At 30.9% G+C, this 23,886-nt stretch overlaps 1 protein-coding gene across 1 annotated transcript in view; it reads right to left on the bottom strand.

Annotated features, from left to right (window-relative positions):
* LOC145297071 (uncharacterized) overlaps positions 1-23,593 on the bottom strand; it is a 77,659-nt gene extending 54,066 nt beyond the window's left edge. The window contains exon 1 of the mRNA XM_080143303.1: positions 22,496-23,593. Within this exon, the coding sequence (XP_079999429.1) occupies positions 22,496-23,518 (1,023 nt within the window). The 5' untranslated portion in view covers positions 23,519-23,593. The remainder of the gene's footprint in view (positions 1-22,495) is intronic.
* Positions 23,594-23,886: the final 293 nt, after the last annotated feature.

The following is a 23,886-nucleotide window of genomic DNA, read 5'->3' on the forward strand; positions in this document are numbered from 1 at the left end:
TGAGGGAAGTTCAGTTTCAATAATCCAATTCATGAGGCGATTCAGAGTAGAATGTGGCGGGGGGAGGAGGTGATGGAATGTTCAATTCCTTATAATATAGTAAAACCGATGAATTCTGAGAAGAATATTCTGCACAAACTCAACAGTTTTCACGACTTTTTGTGTTCTTACGAAAGTTAAAATCCAGATATAATGGTATCAAAGTTAAGGATTATTCTTAATAAAAAAATTGACGTGTATATGCGTATTGGGGAATTTTTTGTCCGGTAAGACAAGTAATACTGCTCAGGAAATCATTGTTAAAATGATGCCACTTAACAGAATGAAGACAATCAGTGTTTTTATGGTTTTATTCATTCGTATAAGCTTATTGGTATCGTTGTTATAAAGTTCTAGGTCAAGCAGACGATCTCGTAATTTGATGAAATCCTTAAAGAAAAGCAAACGATGAAGAATTCCGAACCCAATATGAGTGACGCCGTGACAAGTGCAAATAGTACATTCTCTTCCTTTCGTACGTCTTTGTCTGCGAAGATGAACCAAATTCGTATGGAATTGAGAAACAAAATTATATGAATCAAATAAGAGAAAATCTTGGAGCTGATTTGCTTGGAGTGTTTTTGTCCAGAAGCAATTTCAGACGATATTATATGCCGTTTGATTAGCAAAAATGTCACAGTTTTGAAAACAAATTCAATACATTCGCCCAACGCTGTATTTTTAATTTTTTCGTGGAAAGACTTTTTATGCGTTGAGTGAACCATAATATTCGTCTTGTAATTGGTTTATTAGAATAAATTGTCAATTCCTTAATGCTTTTCCTTAAGTGACGGTGGTACTAATGTTTGTTGCTTCAAAATAAGTATTCCTTAGCAAAAAAGAAAGAATACACGTTAATAGTTGTGGAAACGAGCTTGGTTAAGTAGAAAGTGAGCTAGAGGTTGGATTGCGCACTCCTGAATATCTGCAATGCGCGCGTATATCGATATCATAAATATCCCACTCCGCGTTGTTGAACACAATATACAAAAGTATTGAATGCAAATGGGAGTGGCTTCTCTAATAAAAAATAAATGGGGTTGATCGGTAAAATGATGAGACAATTAAACAATAAAGGTCAAATAGGAAACAAAGTACTTTGGTAGAATCGATCGGTAATTACAAAGTTAATGTAAGTTATATTACTAGCTCTATATACATGTAACGGTTACATCTGTGTGTGTTATGTGTGAGTGTGTATGCTGTTGCTTGCTTGTGCGTTTGTATAAAAAGTTACCCCGCGTTGGTTCAAAAGCAATATCGATTTCCTGTATATCTCTCTTTTTCATTCAAAACGACTTAGCATTTTTACATTATATTTTAGTGCTTAACCTGAATATAAAACCATTATCAATAATTCCCCACACTCTTTATCTGTGCCTAAACCTAAATGTAGATTCCGTGAACAAAGTTTCTTTCTTAGAACTGCACGCCTGTGGAACTCTCATCCGATTGCTTGCTTTCCAGCGGACTACAATCTGATTGTCTTCAAGTCCAACGTAAACCAGTTCTTGATTAACCGTCCCCTAAGTAATCCAATTCATAAAATACCCACTACTTATGTTTACTACGCTATAATCATATTGACTAATGTATACTCATTAACCCTTATCCTCGAGTGGCTTCCGGGCCTTGGTAAGTTGTGATTCCTGTGTAAAAAAAAAACAAACTAACTTTGCTTTTAATATATGACGCACACCATAATATTCTTTGTCCAAAAGACTCCTATTGATATAAACATGCTTCATCATATTTTTATTGGAAACAATTTTTGTTCATTTGCTTTTAGAAACAGACTAGTACTTTTCAAAATTATCAAAGACATTTTATCATAACGAATATATTAAACAATAAACTTATATTTAATGATTTACATGCGAGAGACATTGTAAAAATAAATAGATGCATAAAGATGTATAATTTTTAAATATTTCAAACAATTCGAAAGTTTTGTTATTTCGAAATTTGTGTTGTATTTTTCACTTAACTGAAAAAAATGGTATAAAAATTATTTTTGGTTGCTGATCGATATAAAAGTATTTTTCCAAATCTGACTCAAAACCACCTCCGGACTTAGATATATTGTAAGACTTGTTCATATATATATATTACTGTTAGGACGATTAATCGGAATCGGAAATCGGAAAAATAGGTACTTTTGGACGTATCGGAATCGGAAAATATTTCTGATTCCAAACCGATTCTTTTAATTTAATAAACAGAGAAAATGAAAAGTTTTTAAAACATTTTAACTACATAGAATAAGAGAAATTATTTTATATTTTCATTTTTCCAATTATTGATATGTTAGAATATTCATAACTGGTTTCGGGCGGTTTTTACTAAAACTCATGAAAGATTTCCATATTCAATTTGGCTACGAGTGTGCATATATATATATATATATATATATATATATATATATATATATATATATATATATATATATATATAGTAATCCACATACAGTACTGTTTCGCAGCTCATCGGTGCGGCTAGACAGGCAACTACCTCAAGCCAGGATTGAAACTCGACCGCATGTATGACAGTCAAGGCTCCTAACCATTATGCTAATCGGCGGCTGCTATGCGAGTCATGAGTTAAAGATGTTTTGACATCATCTGAAATACCTAAGCTCGATTTATTTACACAAAAAGCATCGCTTTATACGCTAATGGTAATTCGTGTATCACTTCTCAATATGCTCCTCCAGATGAGGAGCATTATATATATATATATATATATATATATATATATATATATATATATATATATATATATACTGGCAAAAATATCAGTCGTTGACTGGGTTCAAAAACAGCCTACAGAAAATGGACTCTGATTTATGAAAGTATGATAGGTTATGAAAAGGAAGGGTTGTAAAGAGATAGCATCGAATTTGGGTTGCAGTAAAATATGTTAGTATATTTATTATTATTATTATTATTATTATTATTATTATTATTATTATTATTATTATTTATAATGGGGGCTTAAGTGTGTTTAATTTGTTGATCGATGATATAATTTGGGAAGTTGTTATTTGTAAAGGTTTGTTCTATGCGAGAGAGTGCCTTAAAATATTTAGTTGCTGGATGAATTTCGTGTGGATTGGTAGATGTAATTTTTAACTCCGGCCATTTTATATCTATGGGGACATTCACTTTTAAAATTAAGAAGACATGATTCTTTACTGGCAGTTTTTTTGTATGGGTAGGTAATAACACCTTGTAGCACAGTGCAATCCAAAAACAAATTTAGAAACATATTAACAAAAGAAAACACCGCCACTTTAACCGTCTCACATTGTAATCTGCACCTTCTAATCATTGATGCCCTACTGATTCGCATAAGCAAACCGAATATCAATCAATCTTACTATGAGATGAAAGGCACACTTAAGTGCTTTTAATGATTTTAAACAATTTTAATCAAGTTTTCAAATCAATTCACCAAACGCAAGATTTAATTTCATTACTCGCCTGAAGACGACTCATGGAAGTCGAAAACGCTCGCGACTATTTAAATTTTTTTATACTCGAACAGAACGTTCGGATATTGACCCGCCAAATGGAAAAAAACGCAAGAAAAACAAATAGGAATTATCTCCGTTGTTCAACGAAAAACGCATAAACGAAAAACTGCTTATGTATATATATATATATATATATATATATATATATATATATATATATATATATATATATATATATAATTTCCTCCTGTTTCTAAATGGTTTCAAGCGCTCGTTCACTCGTTGTTTAGTTCAATTGGATTTCCATCTTATGATTCGACGCAGAATTGAAAACGAGTGTGCTTATTTTTTGTGACTATTCTTCTCTTTCTAATAAGCGTTTATTAAAAACTAGCAGGGCTCGTTAATCGACGTTGCCTGGTGGAAGCTTGTCCCCTCTCGCAAAAAACTACACTTGTTGTTGAAGGCCACTGCCGTCCCAGAATAATTGTGGACACTGGCGGCCATGGCCGAAATGAAATAATTTGGCTTGCATTGGCGATTAGTAGTGCTTTGAGGCGATAACCTTCAGATATTGTTTTAACTAAGAAAGCAATTTAGGGAATGTGTAAATCAGTATGAATTCATAAAATTACAAAAAATGGTCTATCATAATAAGAATGGAAAGTAAAAACAAGTTTTAGAAGTTAGGGATTCTCACTGTATATGAACTGTTTAGAGTGATCGAAATCAGCGGTAGCAGTCCTAGCTGTTTTCGTTTGTTGTTCAAGTCTTCCTCTTCTTTTAAACTCTTCCACAAATAGTATTATATATACTATATATATATTATATATCAATTATATTATATTTTATGTTGTCTTTTCAGCGTATAAAAACAAATAAATTACGAATTTTTCAATTCACTTTATTAAGTATTGTCATGTTAAGAAGAACGGCGTTTGGAATAGACTTCCCAATATCCCCATGTTAAGAACGTCTTTCAAAATAGTCATCACCAACCTCCCCATCTTAAGAACGGTGTTCTGAATAGATACTCCCAACGTGCCCATATAAAGAACAGCTTTCGGAGTAGACAACTCCCTTTTTGGAGGGACAATTCCGCCAAATTTAACCGTGATATCGTTGTCAGCACACCTATCCGCAAGTGCTAAAAAATGGGGGGGCAGTATTGGTAAAAGAGAATTAGATTTGTTTATCGCGTATCGTTACAAAACAGGCACACAGTGAATTACAGTGCATAAAACAGGTGTTTATATCTCTATAAGTACTTTTCTCCGCAAAATTGGGATGAAATTTTCTTAATCAGCATAGTCGAAAACTTATAAAGGTCGTCATTCTAAAGAAAATTGTGGAAGGTGACTTAAGATACAAATTTACCCCCGCCAAAGTTAACGTGTGCACAATTTCGAGAAACAGTCCGGAAAAGAAAATTAAATAAAATACTGCACAGAATTTAAAATTAGTAAAAACACAAGTACATAAAAAAATAAATGAAATTTACGTTAAAAGTATAGTGTAAAAAATCTAATCGTCAACCGGAAAACTAAAATAAAAAAAGGTAAAAAAGCAAGGGAAAACATGTTTTTTTTTCATGACAGGTTTTTATTTTTGGGGGGAGGTAGTGCCGTGTCGGTATTTTGTACATGTTTACATTCCCAAAACATTGCTGTGTTTACATTTTTTGAGTGTTCTGGACGTGCAAGCAATGACGGAGAATACGTTACTTGTGCACTTTTGTTCCAGTAAATAAGGTTATCAGTATTTAATTGTCTGTTTATGAGCAGGTAATATGTTTTTATTTCTTTTTTATTTTTACCACTAGTGTCTCATGGGGAGAGCGACGTTACTTTTGTAAACTTTTTAGAAGTGTTCGTTTATTTAGGAATTAGTTTCATTCTGGAATATCAGAATTGCAGGGCTCAGTCAACCAGAAAGAGCGAAACATTGTTATGGAGCCGTTATTATTTAGGATTCGGAAATTGGAAAGAATATGTTATGTCTATGTATGTCTTAGCCAGTTATGGAGGGTGTAATCACACTATGGTTGAAAAATCTAGAATTGGACCCGGTGACAGCGGTGAGAGCACTAAATATTGAGAAAGAAAAATAGGAATTTCTTCCTCCGTAGATGTGGTGATTGTGATGGTATTGCTAACTAGATGTAATGTAACATTTTATTATCACGAGTAAATGTGGCGGAAATGGTGGTCGTAAGCTACATAAAATAGTGTATGTAACACCTGTTGTTGCAAATCTACGATACATTCGTCCGAAGGGGAATTTCTGCAATCAAAATACGGAGATCAAACATCAGTGTTCACATGATTCTATACACAGATTAGGAACAACATGGACAGACAAAAACACGATAAGTTAAAAACAACGCATGCATAATTTAAAAATACTCACGCTTGATTTTAATTGTATACTCTTTGTCATCATGTAACAGGATCCAACGATGTTGAAAAGCACAATTAATGACATATAACATATTTCAAATGTGCCCATCGAATTATGAATGAGTCCGTAGATAAAAAGGCACATTTGTATGGTGCCAAAACAATAAATAAACCCCAAATAATTTTGACAGCAAATATTTATAGATTCTAGAACGCCACACAAATTATCGTGAGCTTCGTAGATTTCATAAATTCGTGCACTTCTTTCGGTCGGACTTAAATTGTTCTTGGAGGTGACATTACCACGAGGGAAATCACGTCGAAATTGATCGGTAAGACAATCGAACTCCTGTATTAGAAAGAGCATTAAAGACAAGGAGATGTTGAATATACAATTTGTGCTTGCAGTGCCAATGCAAAAACATAAAATGAACAATGTTGATACGAATAAATAAGCCTGACTCTCAACTGTTATGGGATATGACGTGTATATGCGCACTGGGGAATGTTTCTCCGGTAACACAATTAATATTAACCAGGAAATACATGTTAAGATTATGCTACTAATCAGTTGAGAGACAATAAGTGTTTTAATGCCTTTATTCATCCGTATTAGTTTGCTTTCGTCGTTGGTATAAAGTTCCAAGTCCAACAAACGGTCTCGCAATTTGACAAAATCCTTAAAACAAAGCAAACGATGAAGATTGCTGAATGCAATAAAAGTGACGGAAAACGCAATGATGAGTGCAAATAGCAGATTCTCTTCTCGTTGTACGTCTTTGTCAGTGAAGATGAACCAAATCCGCATCGAACTGAGAAACAAAATCATATGAATAAAATAAGAAAAAATCTTCAACCTGATTTGGTTGGAATTTGGTTTCGGGTCAGAAGAGTCTGGAGACGTTGTTTTATGCAAATAAATTATCAAAACCGTGAAAATTTTGAAAACAAGTTCAATGCCGTCGGCCAACACCGTGTCCTTAATTTTCTTTCTTGCTTTTCCGTTAGAACATTTCTCAAGGGTTGAATGAACCATAATGTTTATCATTTGATTAGTGTATTAGAATAGTTTGTCAATTCCGTAATTGTTTTTCATTAGGTGGCAGGGATACAAATATTTGTTGCTTTAAAATATATACGTATTCTTTACTAAAAGAACAAACACACGTTAATAGTTCTGCAAATGAGCTTGGTTGAGTAGAAAGTGAGATAGAAGTTGCATGCACACCTTATATATCTGCAGGTGCGCGCATATATTGACATCATAAACATCCCCCTCCCTTTTGTGGTATAACATAATTGGATTTGGATACAATAAACAAAAGTATTGAATGCAAATGGGAGTGACTTCTAAAATATAAAATCAATGTGATCGATAAACTGACGAGACAGTCAGACAATAAAAGACAAATAGGAAACAGAGTTAATACTTTGGTAAAAATCTATCGTTAATTACAAAGTTAATGTAATCATATATTTCTGTCTCTATGTACATGTCATTTTTACTTTTTAGCTTCATGTAACATTTACATGTGTTTGTGTGTGTATGTGTGATGTGTAAGTGTGTATGAGTGTTATTTTGTGCCTGTGTGTTTGTGTAAAATTGCACTATATTGATCTTCTGTGCATATATAAGATTTAATACTTTTAACTGAATAACGAAAAGAAATTAACTGAATCAATAAGAAAATGTATATATATATATATATATATATATATATATATATATATATACATATATTTATATATATATGCATATGGAAGTGGATAATAACTACAATTTAACACCAATAGGAACTTACGATAAAATTAACATGTAAACTGGGGTTTTATTAATAAAGTTCATAAATGCACCGACATTTCAACTTCTTGAAAGTTCAGATTCACTTTGAAGGACCATAAATCTGATTTTCATGTAAACTCGCCTATTATATTAATGTTCCATGCTATTTAATGTACATAGAGATTGAAAGAGTATTTTAACTTAAATAACTTACCTAAAAATTAACGATTTTTAATTGAATGAAGAATGTATATTTTTTGCTTTGAGTAAATATGTGAATTACTAAAATATTTAACGTGCCTTCAATAACTTTCCAGACTTTTGTATGGGTACTTTTATTGATAGTACACGTATGAAACTCCGCTCCGTTTCCAAGTTATCTCTCCCGGCTGCAATGCACTTGTTGGAGGCACCATGGAAATCCTCTTGTGTGAGCGTGTCAATGATGCTCGACACAGCCTCTTTCATCTCCTCAATTGTCTCATAGCGACAACTTTTAAGGTTTTCCTTGAATAGAGAATAACCAAAGGCTATAGGGGAGCAAGTTCTGGACTATAGGGAGGATAAGGAACTGTCTTGATGCCTATTTTAGTCAAATAGTATATGTTTTTCTTTGAGCATCGCAAATCTTCCGGATCTTCAGTTCCTTGCGAATATTTGTCTGTACAGTTCCCACACCGATATCAAACTGTGCACTTATTGTATCTATAGTTCCACGACGGTCCTTATCCATGAAATTCTTTATTCGACCAATGAATTCTAGTGTTCTGATTTTCTTTACTCTTATCACGCCATCATCATCTATGACAGACTCCCTATCTTCCTTGAATCTCTTATGCCACTCAAAAGCTGATGCTCAATTCATGCAAGATATTCCAAAAGCAGTCTGAAGCATTCCATAGGTTTCTCTGACATTTTTTCCAAGTTTAAAACAGAATTTTATTGCATGTCGTTCTTTTATATTATTCTCACGTCTAGATTGCATTTTTGAATTTCACTAGCTGTGATAATCAGGCTTTAGTAGCGTGCATTCCAATTCCTGCTGTAGCTCTTCATTTGACCTGAAATTATAAAAATTGGTCAGTCGTCTCATAAGATGTGTAGAAATAAAATAATACCCTTGAAAAATCGCTGATGTCTCAAGTTTTCAAGTTTTCAAGGGTAATTTTTGGCTTGAATCTAATATATATATATATATATATATATATATATATATATATATATATTTTTACACAGTGATCACCACTTATCAAGGCCCGGAAGCCACTCAGGGATAAGGGTTATTGTAAGTACATTAAGTTAGTGAGGAGATTTTATGAAGTGTTTAATTAGGGGGGCGGTTCATTAGGAATTTGTTAACATTAGACTTGAAGACATCCAAGTTGTAGTCCGGAGGGAAGCAGGCAGACGGAACAGAGTTCCACAGGCGTGCAGTTCTAAGAAAGAAGCTTTGCTCATGAAATCCGCGTTTTGATTTAGGCACAGATATAGAGTGGGGGAAATTTTTCACAGTGGATTCAGCTAGACGGGTGTTTTTCGTGAAAGATTGGCGAGGGGGGACCAGAGATTGGAGTTCAGACGAGCACCTGCCATGAAAATAACGATAAAACAAGGATAGGCTCGCAACGTCTCTTCTGTGGGAGAGGGGTTGCAGGGTAGAGAAAAGGGCATCCCCCACTAAACCACGAAGTCTATTTTGTACTCTGTCAAGGCATGATAGGCTGTTTTTGGCAGCTCCTGCCCAGATATGGCAACAGTATTCCATCCTTGGCCGTACTTGGCTTTTATATAGATAGAGAATTGCATCAGTAGTGAGATATTTTCTGGAGCGGTAGAAGGATCCCACCATCTTTCCTGCGACCTTGGCCACAGACTTGATGTACGTGTTCCATTTCAGATCAGGAGTAAAGGTCAAACCCAGAAGCTTGTCAAAACACGGGGCCTCACCCAGACGAGAGCCATCCATCACAATTGATGCCATCTGGGGATCAGAGCGTTGATGATGTAAGGATAGGAGTTTGGTTTTGGATGCATTAAAGGTAACTAGCCACATCTTCCCCCACTGAACCACGCGCTCGAGATCAGAGGAGAGAGAATCCGAGAGCACTTCGTCATTTACAGCCTTTGATGTGTTGCCGTAGATGGTCGTGTCATCAGCATAGATGTCAACGAATGATTTAAGTATGTGTTTAGGGAGGTCATTGATGTAGATCAGGAAGAGAGTTGGGCCCAGGATTGACCCCTGAGGGACTCCAGCATTTATATTGCAGGCCTCCGATTTTTGTCCATCTACCACTACTCTTATGAGCCTATCAGAGAGAAATGATTTAATGATTGAGAAAACATTTCCAGTTATACCGTAGCTGGAAATCTTGTGAAGTAGACCCTTATGCCATACTTTGTCAAAGGCCTTTGATATGTCGAGAGCAATTGCCCTAGAAAGGAAGCCTTTGTCAAGAGATTCACTAATCCTGTGGGATATAACCGTCAGCACATCTGCGGTAGATCTTGCAGAGCGGAAACCATATTGTGTGTCACTAAGAAGGTTATTCCTGCTGAGGTGGTTTACTATTTCTCTATTTAATATTGATTCAAGTAACTTACTCATAACACAGAGAAGACTTATTGGTCTGTATTGAGAGGGAGATGACTTATCACCTGAATTCTTAAATACAGGGCAAACTGAGGAGGTCTTCCAGGGGGTCGGAAAGCACTTCTCCTTAAGGCAGCGCTTAAATAGTTTTGTAAGTATGGGAGCAAGTTCTGGTTGAAGCTTTTTTAACACTATAATTGGGATGCCATCAGGGCCAGTTGCTTTACTGGAATCTAGGTTTTTTATTAGCTTGGCGACCTCATGCACGGATATTTGTATGTTACCTAGCTTGTTCTGTGTTATAGGAGGAAATATGGGGAGTTGATGGCCTTCGTCGCATAGGGTAGAATTAGCTGCAAAGTTCTTTGCAAATAGTTTGGCCTTGTCTGATGCTGACGAGATAACCTCTGGTCCATTGATAATGGTTGGGATAGAACGCACACTTCTGTTCAAGATCCTATTTGTTATTTGCCAAAACTGGTGGGAACCAAGCCGCTGATCAGCTACCTTGGATTTAACAGACTGGGCATATAGCTCTCTTGCATTTTTTATTACTCTTTTACAGTGGTTGCTGGCAGTCCTGAAAGCAGCTTTAGTCTCAGTGCATCTATTACGTTGGTAGTTATGGAAAAAGTGATTTCTGTGCGCGATAGCAGCAGCACATTCTGGGGAGAACCATGGCTGGCTGTTAGGTTTTTGTTGGAATTTTTTAGATGGTATGAATTGGTCTATGCCTACAATTAACCATTCGGTCAGATCTGATACTATAGAGGACACTTCCTTTTTAAACATGGAGTGCAGAGGTAAATCAGATATGAATGTACGGAAGCTATCCCAGTCAGCCATAGAGTATCGGTATACAGTACGGTGGAGGGGTACGTCTGATGGCTTCTTACATTTTGTTTTTATCTTAACTGATACGACGGAGTGGTCGGAGGATCCTAAAGGAGAATGAACGGTACATGAACATAGCTCAGGGGAAGTTGAAAGAAAAAGGTCTAAGAGGCTTGCATATATATATATATATATATATATATATATATATATATATATATATATATATATATATATATGTTTAAAGAATTTTGGCTACCAAACTCCTGTCAGCTTTTGGTCTAAAAATATGAAACTTAATATATAGGGATATTCGAACCCATGCGAAACATTATATTTGGGGATTAGCCGGGGAGAATCGGTGCAAAATTGTGAAAATAAAAAAATGGAATTTGCCAGGTGAAGGTCGAACGAATATGCATGCGTAACGTAATAGCTATTGGTTCATGTGTTAATTTTAAGCCTTGCAGCAAACATGTCTTCATAGCTTAGGCATTAACGTCAAAGGAAAAAGTAAATCATATACTAAACGTTTTGGTTTTGATTCTCGGTGGTGGCGCACGAGTAATTTTTTAAAAACTTTTAATATCATTACTAAATATTGAGTCCAATATAATCTATAACAAATTTCACCTGTCTGTTCAAGTATGTTTATATGTAGGTATGTATGTTTGTATGTCTCGCAAAAACTTTCGACAGAGGCGACGGATACTGACAAGATTGGTATCATTTTTGAAGCCGGCATCTCGGACGACAAATATCGAAAAAAAAATGGCAACAAAACATTAATTCCTTCAACCTAAACTCATTTTTTTCGCCGATATTTTAGCAAGTCATCGTCACCGTTGGATTGATTTCCATTTATTTCAACGCTTTTCACTTCCGGTCGCATCATGGAGACATCGCCTAAGACGTTACATTTTCTTTCACTTCCTTTTCCGCCTTCGCGTTACGGGTTCGAACCTCCCTGCATGCTCCTACCTTTTTTTAACACCTCCCTTCATCCTAGTTGCCTACTGTTGTTTTGATTCCACGCTACCACCATTTTTTTAATACTTCTCTCAACATTCAGGGGTTCGAGCCTGTCTGCCTACTACCACTTTTTTTTTTGCTCAACACACACCTCCAAACACCCAGGCAAGGCCGAATACACAGGCTAGTATGATAATAAATACGAAATGTGCATTAATTAAAATATTATATTTAAGCGTATTTTACGACCGGACAATACCGGGCGGCCTGCTAGTTCTTAATTAAGTTAGAAATAAATTGTAAACACAGGAATACAAGGTACAATTTTGGATTTAGATATAAAAATTGGGGATGGAATATTTATTTATAAAATGTTTGATAAAAGAAACTTCTTCTCTTGTCAAATAGTTTGTATTTCACATAAAAATAGCAATGTTCTTAGGACATGTCTTACAAGAGGATTGCTTTAAAGTCTTTAAGAATAGCTCGCGTGATCTTAAAGTAAATAGATATTAACCCCCCAGTGTGTAGTTTATTAATAAGAATGATCAAACAGGGTGGTGATAAAAGTAAAACATTTAGATATTTAAATAAAACATTTGCTCGTTATCCTAATGTTTGAAATGCATATCTAACTAATTAGGTTTCCGTGTTGTATTCAACGTTTTGCAAAGAAAACATAATTGCGTTAAAACAATTAAAATTAAAACGATCAGATAGAGCGAAAAACGCCTTTTAAAACAATATATAAAGTAAACGTATTATAACGAAAACTTATTTGAAAATACCCTGTGTAAAATCAAAATTAATAATTCCGCAAGATCTTTCTTTTCAATCTAATATATATATATATATATATATATATATATATATATATATATATATATATATATATATATATATATATAAACTCTGTGCCATCCGCCATACTCGCTAAGCCGTTACCTACCGACTACCACTGTTCCAAGCATCTCGACAACCTTCTGCGTGGGAAATACTTCAAAAGCCTAAGCGATATCAAAAACGCCTTCAGCGATTTCATCGCCACCAGAACACAAGATTTTTACGTTACTGGCATGAATACACTTGTTTTGCGTTGGCAAAAATATGTTGATTATGATGGTGCTTATTTCGATTCTTAGGCACTATTAATTATTGTACGTTGTTGAGTTTAAATGTAGATAACTTTAAGTATGTATAATTCATTTTGGAATCTATTATTTTAGTGTTATTAACTATAATTTTTTCTTCAATCGGATAAGGGGCAATTGTGTTTTTTTAGATGTTGATAAAGGTAGCTAGAATTAAAAAAAATTATAATAAGGCTGCGGTATAATGTGGTGGTCGTAAAAGTAATGCATTTTGAAAGAGAGTTCTCAATTAAAATCAAAAGTGAGTATTTTCAGATTATATGTAGAATGTACCATATTGAGACCTTTGTCCCTGCTTCGTCGAGAACCCAAGTACGGCTGAAACCAGAATTTATTGATCGAAATAAGCACCATCAGAATCAACACGCTTTTGCCAACGCAAAACAAGTGTATTTATGCCAGTAACATAAAAATCTTGCGTTCTAGTGGCGATAAAGCCGCTGAAGCCGTTTTTGATATCGCTAAGGGTTTTGAAGCATTTCTAAGATAGAAAGTTGCCGAGATGCTTGGAAAAGCGGTAGTCGATAGGCGATATGACTGGAGAGTATGGCAGATAGGACAGAGCTTTGAAGCTCAATTCGTTCAATTTCGCAGGGTAAGTTTAGCAACGTGCAGTTGGGCATTGCCGTGGATGCTGGGTGTTATTGTCACAGTTTCTGATACAAAACACTAATTGATGAGGAGCGGTCGCAGACCACAAAACAATCAGCATGACTATATTTTGGTGCAACTATGGCTTCAGGAAGCGTCTAACCACTGAGCTGAGCGTCGCCGGTTGTCGTCAAAAAACACTTTTAATCGCAATTCACAACCAGGTCGAGAAATGGGGTCGTTCTTGTTGTGTAAACAAAGGAAAACTGACACTTCAAAACGGCGTTTGATTTGGTTTCGTACAATTCGTGAGGTGCCTATTTATTAAGTTATTTTTATCTTTCCAGTTCCTCTCAGGTGGTTGAAAATTGCCGTATAGGTTACGTCTATTTCAGGAGAAAGTCCTCGAACAATTTTGCGTGGATTGGCTTCAACTAAGGCTCTTAGTTGATCGTTGTCAACGTCCGAGAGCCGACCACTACGCTCATCATCTTCAAGACTCTCGTCGCCGCCCAAACGTTTCTTAAACCACAACTGTAGTGGTTCCTTAGCCAAACACTTCATTGATATCTTGAACTGTTTCATCTGCTTTTCGGCCTAGTTTGAACTGAAATAAGAAAATTGTGCGGATTTACTTTTTTCCGTCTTGTATTCAACGTTTTGAAAAGAAGACATAATCGTTTTAAAACGATTTAATTTACACGATGAGATAGAGCGAAAAACGCTCTTTAAAGCGATATATAAAGTAAAGGAATTATAACGTAATATATGCATTATATGAAATCAAAATTAATAATTCCACAAGATCTTTCTTTCAAACTAATATATATATATACACATATATATACATATATATATATATATATATATATATATATATATATATATATATATATATATATATATATATATAAACTCTGCGTCATCCGCCATACTCCTCAACCCAACCCTCTTATATACTGACTACCACTTTTTCAAGCATATCGATATCTTTCTGAATTGTAAATACTTAAAAAACTAACCGATATCAAAACGCCTTCAGCGACTTCATCGCTATTTAAGCGTGCCTTCTCCTCTCATATTGAAATTGATTGATGGTCGGTTTGTTTATGCAAATGAGTAGAGCTTCAATGATTAGGAGGCGCAGGTTACAATGTGAGACGTCTAAAATGGCGTTGTTTCTTTATTAATATGTTTCTAAATTCGTTTTGGGGGTGTCTTATGCTACAAGGTGTTTGCAGATGGAGCTCTTATCAGAAAACAGTTGACATGTCAGCTTGCGACATATACTGCTTTAGTCATGCAGATGTACAAATTGTTTTTGGAGACAACTTCTCCTGTAAGACATTTAAAAGCACGGCATTTTTAGTTTTTAGCAAATCGACGTTGCTTATTTAGTTGTTGCTTATTAGTAAATGAGGTGTTCTAAACTTTTTATAATATATGAAAAATCTATTAATTTTTATAATATATGATAAATCTAATAATTTTTATAATATATGATAAATCTAATAATTTTTATAATATATGATAAATCTAATAATTTTTATAATATATGATAAATATAATAATTTTTATAATATATGATAAATCTAATAATTTTATAATATATGATAAATCTAATAATTTTTATAATATATGATAAATCTAATAATTTTATAATATATGATAAATCTAATAATTTTTATAATATATGATAAATCTAATAATTTTATAATATATGATAAATCTAATAATTTTATAATATATGATAAATCTAATAATTTTTATAATATATGATAAATCTAATAATTTTATAATATATGATAAATCTAATAATTTTCATAATATATGATAAATCTAATAATTTTTATAATATATGATAAATCTAATAATTTTATAATATATGATAAATCTAATAATTTTATAATATATGATAAATCTAATAATTTTTATAATATATGATAAATCTAATAATTTTTATAATATATGATAAATCTAATAATTTTTATAATATATGATAAATCTAATAATTTTTATAATATATGATAAATATAATAATTTTTATAATATATGATAAATCTAATAATTTTCATAATATATGATATATCTAAAAAATTTTATAATATATGATAAATCTAATAATTTTTATAATATATGATAAATCTAATAATTTTATAATATATGATAAATCTAATAATTTTTATAATATATGATAAATCTAATAATTTTTATAATATATGATAAATATAAGTTTAGCTTGTTTTTCAATGGTGGGAATAAGTTTATGCACGATATTTTTATTAGTATTTCGTTACAATTAGCATGTATCTAGTTACAGTAGAATAAGTTATTATTTTTATTGTTATTATCATTATTATCAGTGTTTTTTTTGTAATGATGGCAAAAGTGTTTTTAATTTGTTGATCGATGATATGATTTGGGAAGTTGTTATTAATAAGGGGTTATTTTACGCCAGAGAGTGCCTTAAAAATATTTAGTTAGTGGGTATATTGCGTTTGGCTTGGTAGATAAGGTTTTTAACTCCGGCCATTTTATATCTATGGGGACATTCACTTTTAAAATTGATAAGACATGATTTTTTACTGGCAGTTTTTTTTTGTATGCTGAGGTAATAAATCTATCAGTGTCAGCTTTAATTTCTATATCGAGGAAGGGAATCGTGTTATTTATATTTATTTCATGCGTGAAATTTGGCATAGAATTATTTTTAAATGCGATTTTGATTTTCGTTAGTTCATCTAAATTTTCTGTTGATAAGAGTATGTCATCAACTTACCTAACGTAGATAGTTGGTTTGAGAACGATATAGAAGATTTTAGTTTCCAGGTTGATCATAAAAAATTCGAGAAAACAACTGGCCTAGAGCCGAACCCATTGAAACACTGTTAGCCTGGATATATAAGGCTCCATTGGGGTCTTAGAAATGGGCCTCAGTGGTACAGAAAATTAATCATTTTTAAAAAATGTTTTAGAATTTATTTTATATACATAAGTGCATGGGGAGTAGGATTTTATATATTTTTAATTATTATATCTATAGTTTCATTAACCGGGTAGTTTGTAAAGAGACTTTCAACATCCAGTGAAGCGATAAATTCATTTTTGGTTTCTACTGAATGAAGTATATCTAAAATTTCTTCCGAAGAATTAACTCTATAACACAGTAATATATTAGCCAGCGAGAAATACTTATTCCAGTGATGCCAATGTACAAGATGGCTTGGAGAGATATTCTCCGATAAGACATTAAATATATACACGGTATTTTTATAATATATGAAAAATCTAAAAATTTTATAACATATAAAAAATCTAATAATTTTATAATATATGAAAAAGCTAATAATTCTATAATATACGATGAACATAATAATTTTATAATATATGCTAAATCTAATAATTTCATAATATATGATAAAAAAATTCATAATATATGATGAATCGAATAATTTTCTTTATATATGGAAAATATTATAATTTTTATAACATATGATGAATCTAATAATTTTATAATATATGATAAATCTAATAATTTTCATAATATATGATAATATAATAATTTTCATAATATATGATAAATACAATAAGTTTATAATGTATTATATATCTAATATTTTTTATACGTTTTTATAATATATGATGAATCTAATAATTTAAAAATGTTTGATAAATCTAATAATTTCTATAATATACGATAAATCTAATAAGTTGATAGTATATTATATATCTTATAATTTTATAATATATGATAAATCTAATAAATTTGTAATATATGATGTATGCAATATTTTTTTATAATATATAATAAATTTAATAATGTTCATAATGTATTTTTAACCTAATAATTTTATAATACATTATAAATCTAATAATTTTATAATATATGATAAATCTAATAATTTTATAATATATGATCAATCTAATAATTTTATAATATATGATAAATCTAATAATTTTATAATATATAATAAATATAATAATTTTATAATATATGATAAATCTAATAATTTTATAATACATGATAAATCTAATAATTTTATAATACATTATAAATCTAATAATTTTATGATATATAATAAATATAATAATTTTATAATATATAATAAATATAATAATTTTATAATATATGATAAATCTAATAATTTTATAATACATTATAAATCTAATAATTTTATAATATATGATGAATCTAATAATTTTATAATACATGATAAATATAATAATTTTATAATACATGATGAATCTAATAATTTTATAATACATGATAAATCTAATAATTTTATAATATATAATAAATATAATAATTTTATAATATATGATGAATCTAATAATTTTATAATACATGATAAATCTAATAATTTTATAATATATGATAAATCTAATAATTTTATAATACATGATAAATCTAATAATTTTATAATGTATGATAAATCTAATAATTTTATAATATATGATAAATCTAATAATTTTATAATACATAATAAATCTAATAATTTTATGATATATGATAAATCTAATAATTTTATAATATATGATAAATCTAATAATTTTTATAATATATGAAAAATCTTATAGTTTTATAATACATGATAAATATAATAATTTTATAATATATGAAGAATCTAATAATTTTATAATATATGATAAATCTAATAAGTTTATAATATATGATGAATTTAATACTTTTATAATATATGCTAAATATAATAATTTTTTAATATATGATATATCTAATAATTTTATAATATATGATAAATCTAATAATTTTATAATATATGATGTATGTAATATTTTTATAATATATGATAAATCTAATAATTTTTATAATATACAAAAAATCTAATAATTTTATATATGAGAAATGTTATAATTTTATAATATATGATAAATCTAATAATTTTATGATATAGTATAAATCTTTTTTATATTTTATAATATATGATGAATCAAATAATTCTTTATAATATATGATAAATCTAATAATTTTATAATATATGATAAATCTAATATTTTTTATAATTTATACATCTATAAAAGTGAACGTGTCTGTGTGTCTGTCTGCCTTTCTGTGTACATTTCCCTACGCAATAACAGTCAATTTTTAGTCTACAGACTCGAATTTCGATATACAGGGTACTGAGATTTGGGAAAATTGATGTGATCGGTTTTCGGTCAGAAATTTGGCTGTTAAGGGGTCAAAGTTCAACGATTCGACCTTTGAGAACTCTACCAAACTCCTCCGACAATTTTGGGTGTAAACACTTTAAATTTTAGATATAGGTTCCTTGGACATGAATCTAACTTAATAACTTTATTTGAGCCCAAAACAATAAATGTCAAGGGGATCACAATAGGGGTCAAAGTTAATTTTTTTTGCTCAGCATACACCTCCAAACACCCGGGTAACGCTGGGCTGAAATGCTAGTATATGATAAATCTAATAATGTTATGACATATGATGAATCTGATTATTTTTAACATATGATGAATTTAATAATTTTTGTAATATATGATAAATCTAAGTTTAAGATACTTTTCAACGGTGGAAATTAAATGTATTTATGAACGATATTTCTTATTAGTATTTCGTCCATATTATAATTAGCGTGCATCTGGTTACAGTAAATTATGTTATTATCATTATTATTAGTGTTTTTGTTATGATGGCTAAAGTGTTTTTAATTTGTTGTCGATATAATTTGGGGAGCTATTAATAATGATTTTTTTTATGTCAGAGAATGCCTTATAAAATATTTAGTTAGTGGATGAATTTCGTTTTGCCCGGCAAATTAGATTTTCACCGCAGCCATTATATATATATATATATATATATATATATATATATATATATATATATATATATATATATATATATATATATATATATGAGGACATTCACTTTTAAAATTGAGAAGGCATGATTCTTTACTGGCAGGTCTTTTGTATGGGTAGGTATCAATACCTTGTAGCACATCGCTTACTCAAAAAGATTTTAGAAACATATTAACAAAAAACGCCGCCATTGTAGACGTCTCACATTGTAACCTGCGCCTCCCAATAATTGAAGCCCTACTCATTCACATGAATAAACCGACTATCAATAATATGAGTGCAAAGGCACGCTAAAGTGCTTTTAATGATTTTAAACGATTTTAATCGATTTTTCAATGAATTTTCTTTTACACTTAAACAGAGCATTCGAACATTGGCCAGAAAAACGGATTGCAAGAATAACAAACGTCAATTATTCCAGCTGTTCCAAAAATCTTGCATAAATGAAAAAAAATGCTGCAAATATCTACCTATCTATCTGTATATCTATCTATCTATGTCTGTATGTCTGTATGTATATATATGTATGTATTTATATATATATATACGTTTTATTTTTATTAGCGTATTTTTCTGTTTAGTTACAGTATTGTTTCAGTTACGTGACCGTTTCTTGGCCGTCGTGTAGCCTCCTCAGACTTTTTTTTACACAAGCATCACCACATTATCAAGGCCAAGAGGCCATTCAAGGATAAGGGTTAAAGAGTGTACAGTAGAAATTGGACAATATAGTAATCATTAGTAATGAGAATGCGGTAAATTTGTTAACTTATATGGAACGGCTCATCAAGAACTATTATTACAAGAAATCCGATGCCTTATAGCGGTTCATTTACATTAAAAGAAAAAGATTAATATTAAAAAAGAAACTCATTCTTACAACATTTTTTCATTCCATTTGTTTGTTGAAGAAATTTATACAATTTATATATCCGTAACTAAATTTTTTTCTGACGTTACTTCCGTAAACAAGGGAGTGCACATCTTCAGCATTACCCCAAAATATTACTAAAATTGAATTTAAATTCAAAATTATTTTAAAAGAATATATTCCGATATTACGCCGTGCGCGACTTAACGGAGTGCACAAATATCACTAAAATTGAATTAAAATTAATATTATTGCCTTTCAGCGATACATTTTTATTAAAGAAAAAAATTATTCTTAAAATAAGGCATTATTAAAAGAAATTTAGATTATTGTTAAAAATAAAATAAAAAACTTTCTGATTCTTTTTTTTATTTTGAAATATAAGTTCAGCTTATTTGTAAACTGAACGATATGGTCAACTGTTTTCATCGTTAATCAAAACAAAACATTCCCCATAAAAACAATGGTTTTATTGTATTATTGCTTATACATTACTTATGCATTTACGAAGATTTATTTATAGTTCTTTTTTTTTTCTCATTAAATCCTCTCATAAATTTCGATTGAGATTTTTATCCGAAATTTTATATATTTACATATTTATTTTATCTTACACTTTATAAGCATAAAAATGGCATTAAATCGACCCCCGACCAAGGTTGGGTAATACTGCTAGTATATATATATATATATATATATATATATATATATATATATATATATATATATATATATATATATATATATATATACAGGTACAATCGCGCATCCATACATTTAAATATAGACCCCTAGAGACACATACACATAACTATATACTCACCTATACATATATGCATCATATAACTATGATTTCGTGCATCTGTAGCCGTATGATACTATTTCTTCTTCTTAGTCATAGTTAATTTTCTATAGTTAATTTAATCTGCTATAAACTTTATATTAATGGTCAAAAATCTATTTAATATAGTGCACTCTAAGTTCAGCAGTACGGTAACCCCCTTTTATTTATGAGACAACCTATTTCAATAGTTCACATAGACATACATACATACATACATGCATAATACATACATACACATACATACACACTCGCACATGCATGATATATATCTATATATAGATATAGATATGAACGCATTTTATACATAACTTCGTTTGTTACCAACACCCTATACGCATATACCTGAATTGAAGTTTACACAAATTATATTACGCGCACTCACCCACTTGCTACTTCTCGTAGATTGTACACTTTTTCTTTAAAAAAAAAAGCAAGTAGTGAATGCGCATTGAAGTCCATAGGTCTATCCTCTGATCAAGTAACTACTCATTTAAAGTTTATACAGATATATAACGATATATAACAACAAAATCAGAACTTTTAGGCTATATAAAAGGAATACAAATGTTTTTATATTATTGTAATTACCTTATTCATTTTATAACATCGTATATATATATACATATCGATATATATATATACGCATACATACACATACACATACATATATATATATACATACATACACAATCCAACATGTATATATTATTTAGAATTTCGTCTGACTTTTTGATTATTCGTTTGGTTTAGATATATTGAGTATTTTTTCATATATATATATATATATATATATATATATATATATATATAAATGAAAATTATATATATATATATATATATATATATATATATATATATAATTTTCATTTGTTTATAAATGGTTTCAAGCATGCGCTCCCGAATGTTTGTTCAATTGTGTTTTCATCTTATGATGATTCGACGTTGAATCGAAAACAGTTTGTGTATTTTTTGTGACTATTTCTAATAAACCTTTATTAAAAATAAAACAGGTGCGCTCACATGATTCTATACACGGATGAGGAACAGCCTGGACTGACAAAAACATGACGTGTTCAAAATGACACATACCTAATCAAAAAATACTCACGCTTGATTTCAATTGTATACTCTTCGTAATTGTGTAACAGAATCCAACGATGAAGAAAAACATAAATGGTAACATATAACATATTTCAAATGTGCCCATCGATTGATGAATAAGTCCGTAAATAAAAATGCATATTTGTGTGGTGCCAAAACAGTAAATAAAACCAAAATAATTTTGGCAGCAAATATTCATCGATTCTAGAATGCCACACAGATTATGGTGAGCTTCGTAGATTTCATAAATTCGTGCACTTCTTTCGGTCGGACTTAAATTGTTTTTGGAGGTGACATTACCACGGGGAAAATCACATCGAAATTGATCGGTAAGACAATCGAACTCCTGTCTTATAAAGAGCATTAAAGACAAGGAGATGTTCAGGATAAAGTTTGTGCTTGTAGTGCCAATGCAAAGCATTATTATGAACAATGTTGATACGATTAAATAAGCCTGACTCTCAACTGTTATGGGATATGACGTGTATAGGCGTACTGGGGAATTTTTCTCCGGTAACACAATTAATATTAACCAGGTAATACATGTTAAGATTATGCTACTAATCAGTTGAGAGACGATAAGTGTTTTAATGCCTTTATTCATCCGTATTAGTTTGCTTTCGTCGTTGGTATAAAGTTCTAAGTCCAACAAACGGTCTCGTAATTTGACAAAATCCTTAAAACAAAGCAAACGATGAAGATTGCTGAATGCAATTAAAGTGACGGAAAACGCAATGATGAGTGCAAATAGCAGATTCTCTTCTCTTTGTACGTCTTTGTCCATGAAGATAAACCAAATTCGCATCGAACTGAGAAACAAAATCATATGAATAAAATAAGAAAAAATCTTGAAGCAAGCTTTTTTGGAATGTTTCTGGTCAGAAGAGTCTGGAGACGATGTCTTATGCAAATTAATCATCAAAAACGTGAAAATTCTGAAAACAAGTCCAATGCCGTCGGCCAACACTGTGTCCTTAATTTGCTTTCTTACTTTTCCGTTAGAAAATTTCTCAAGGGTGGAATGAACCATAATGTTTATCTTGTGATTGGTGTATTAGAATAGATTGTCAATTCCGTAATTGTTTTTCATTAGGTGACAGGGATACAAATTTTTGTTGCTTGGTTGAATAGAAAATGAACTAGAGGTTGCATGCGTACACTTATATATGTGCAGGTGCGCGCATATATTGACATCATAAATATTCCATCCCACGTTGCAGGTATGAGATAATTGGATTTAGACACAATAAACAAAAGTATTGAATGCAAATGGGAGTGACTTCTAAAATATAAAATCAATGTGATCGATAAACTGATGAGACAGTCAGACAATAAAGGACAAATAGGAAACAAAGTCAATATTTTGGTAAAATCGATCGGTAATTACAAAGTTAATGT

The sequence above is a fragment of the Euprymna scolopes genome, chromosome 17 (assembly GCF_053919585.1).
Source record: "Euprymna scolopes isolate OS-2025 chromosome 17, ASM5391958v1, whole genome shotgun sequence".
In the NCBI taxonomy this organism is placed as follows: Eukaryota; Metazoa; Mollusca; class Cephalopoda; order Sepiida; family Sepiolidae; genus Euprymna; species Euprymna scolopes.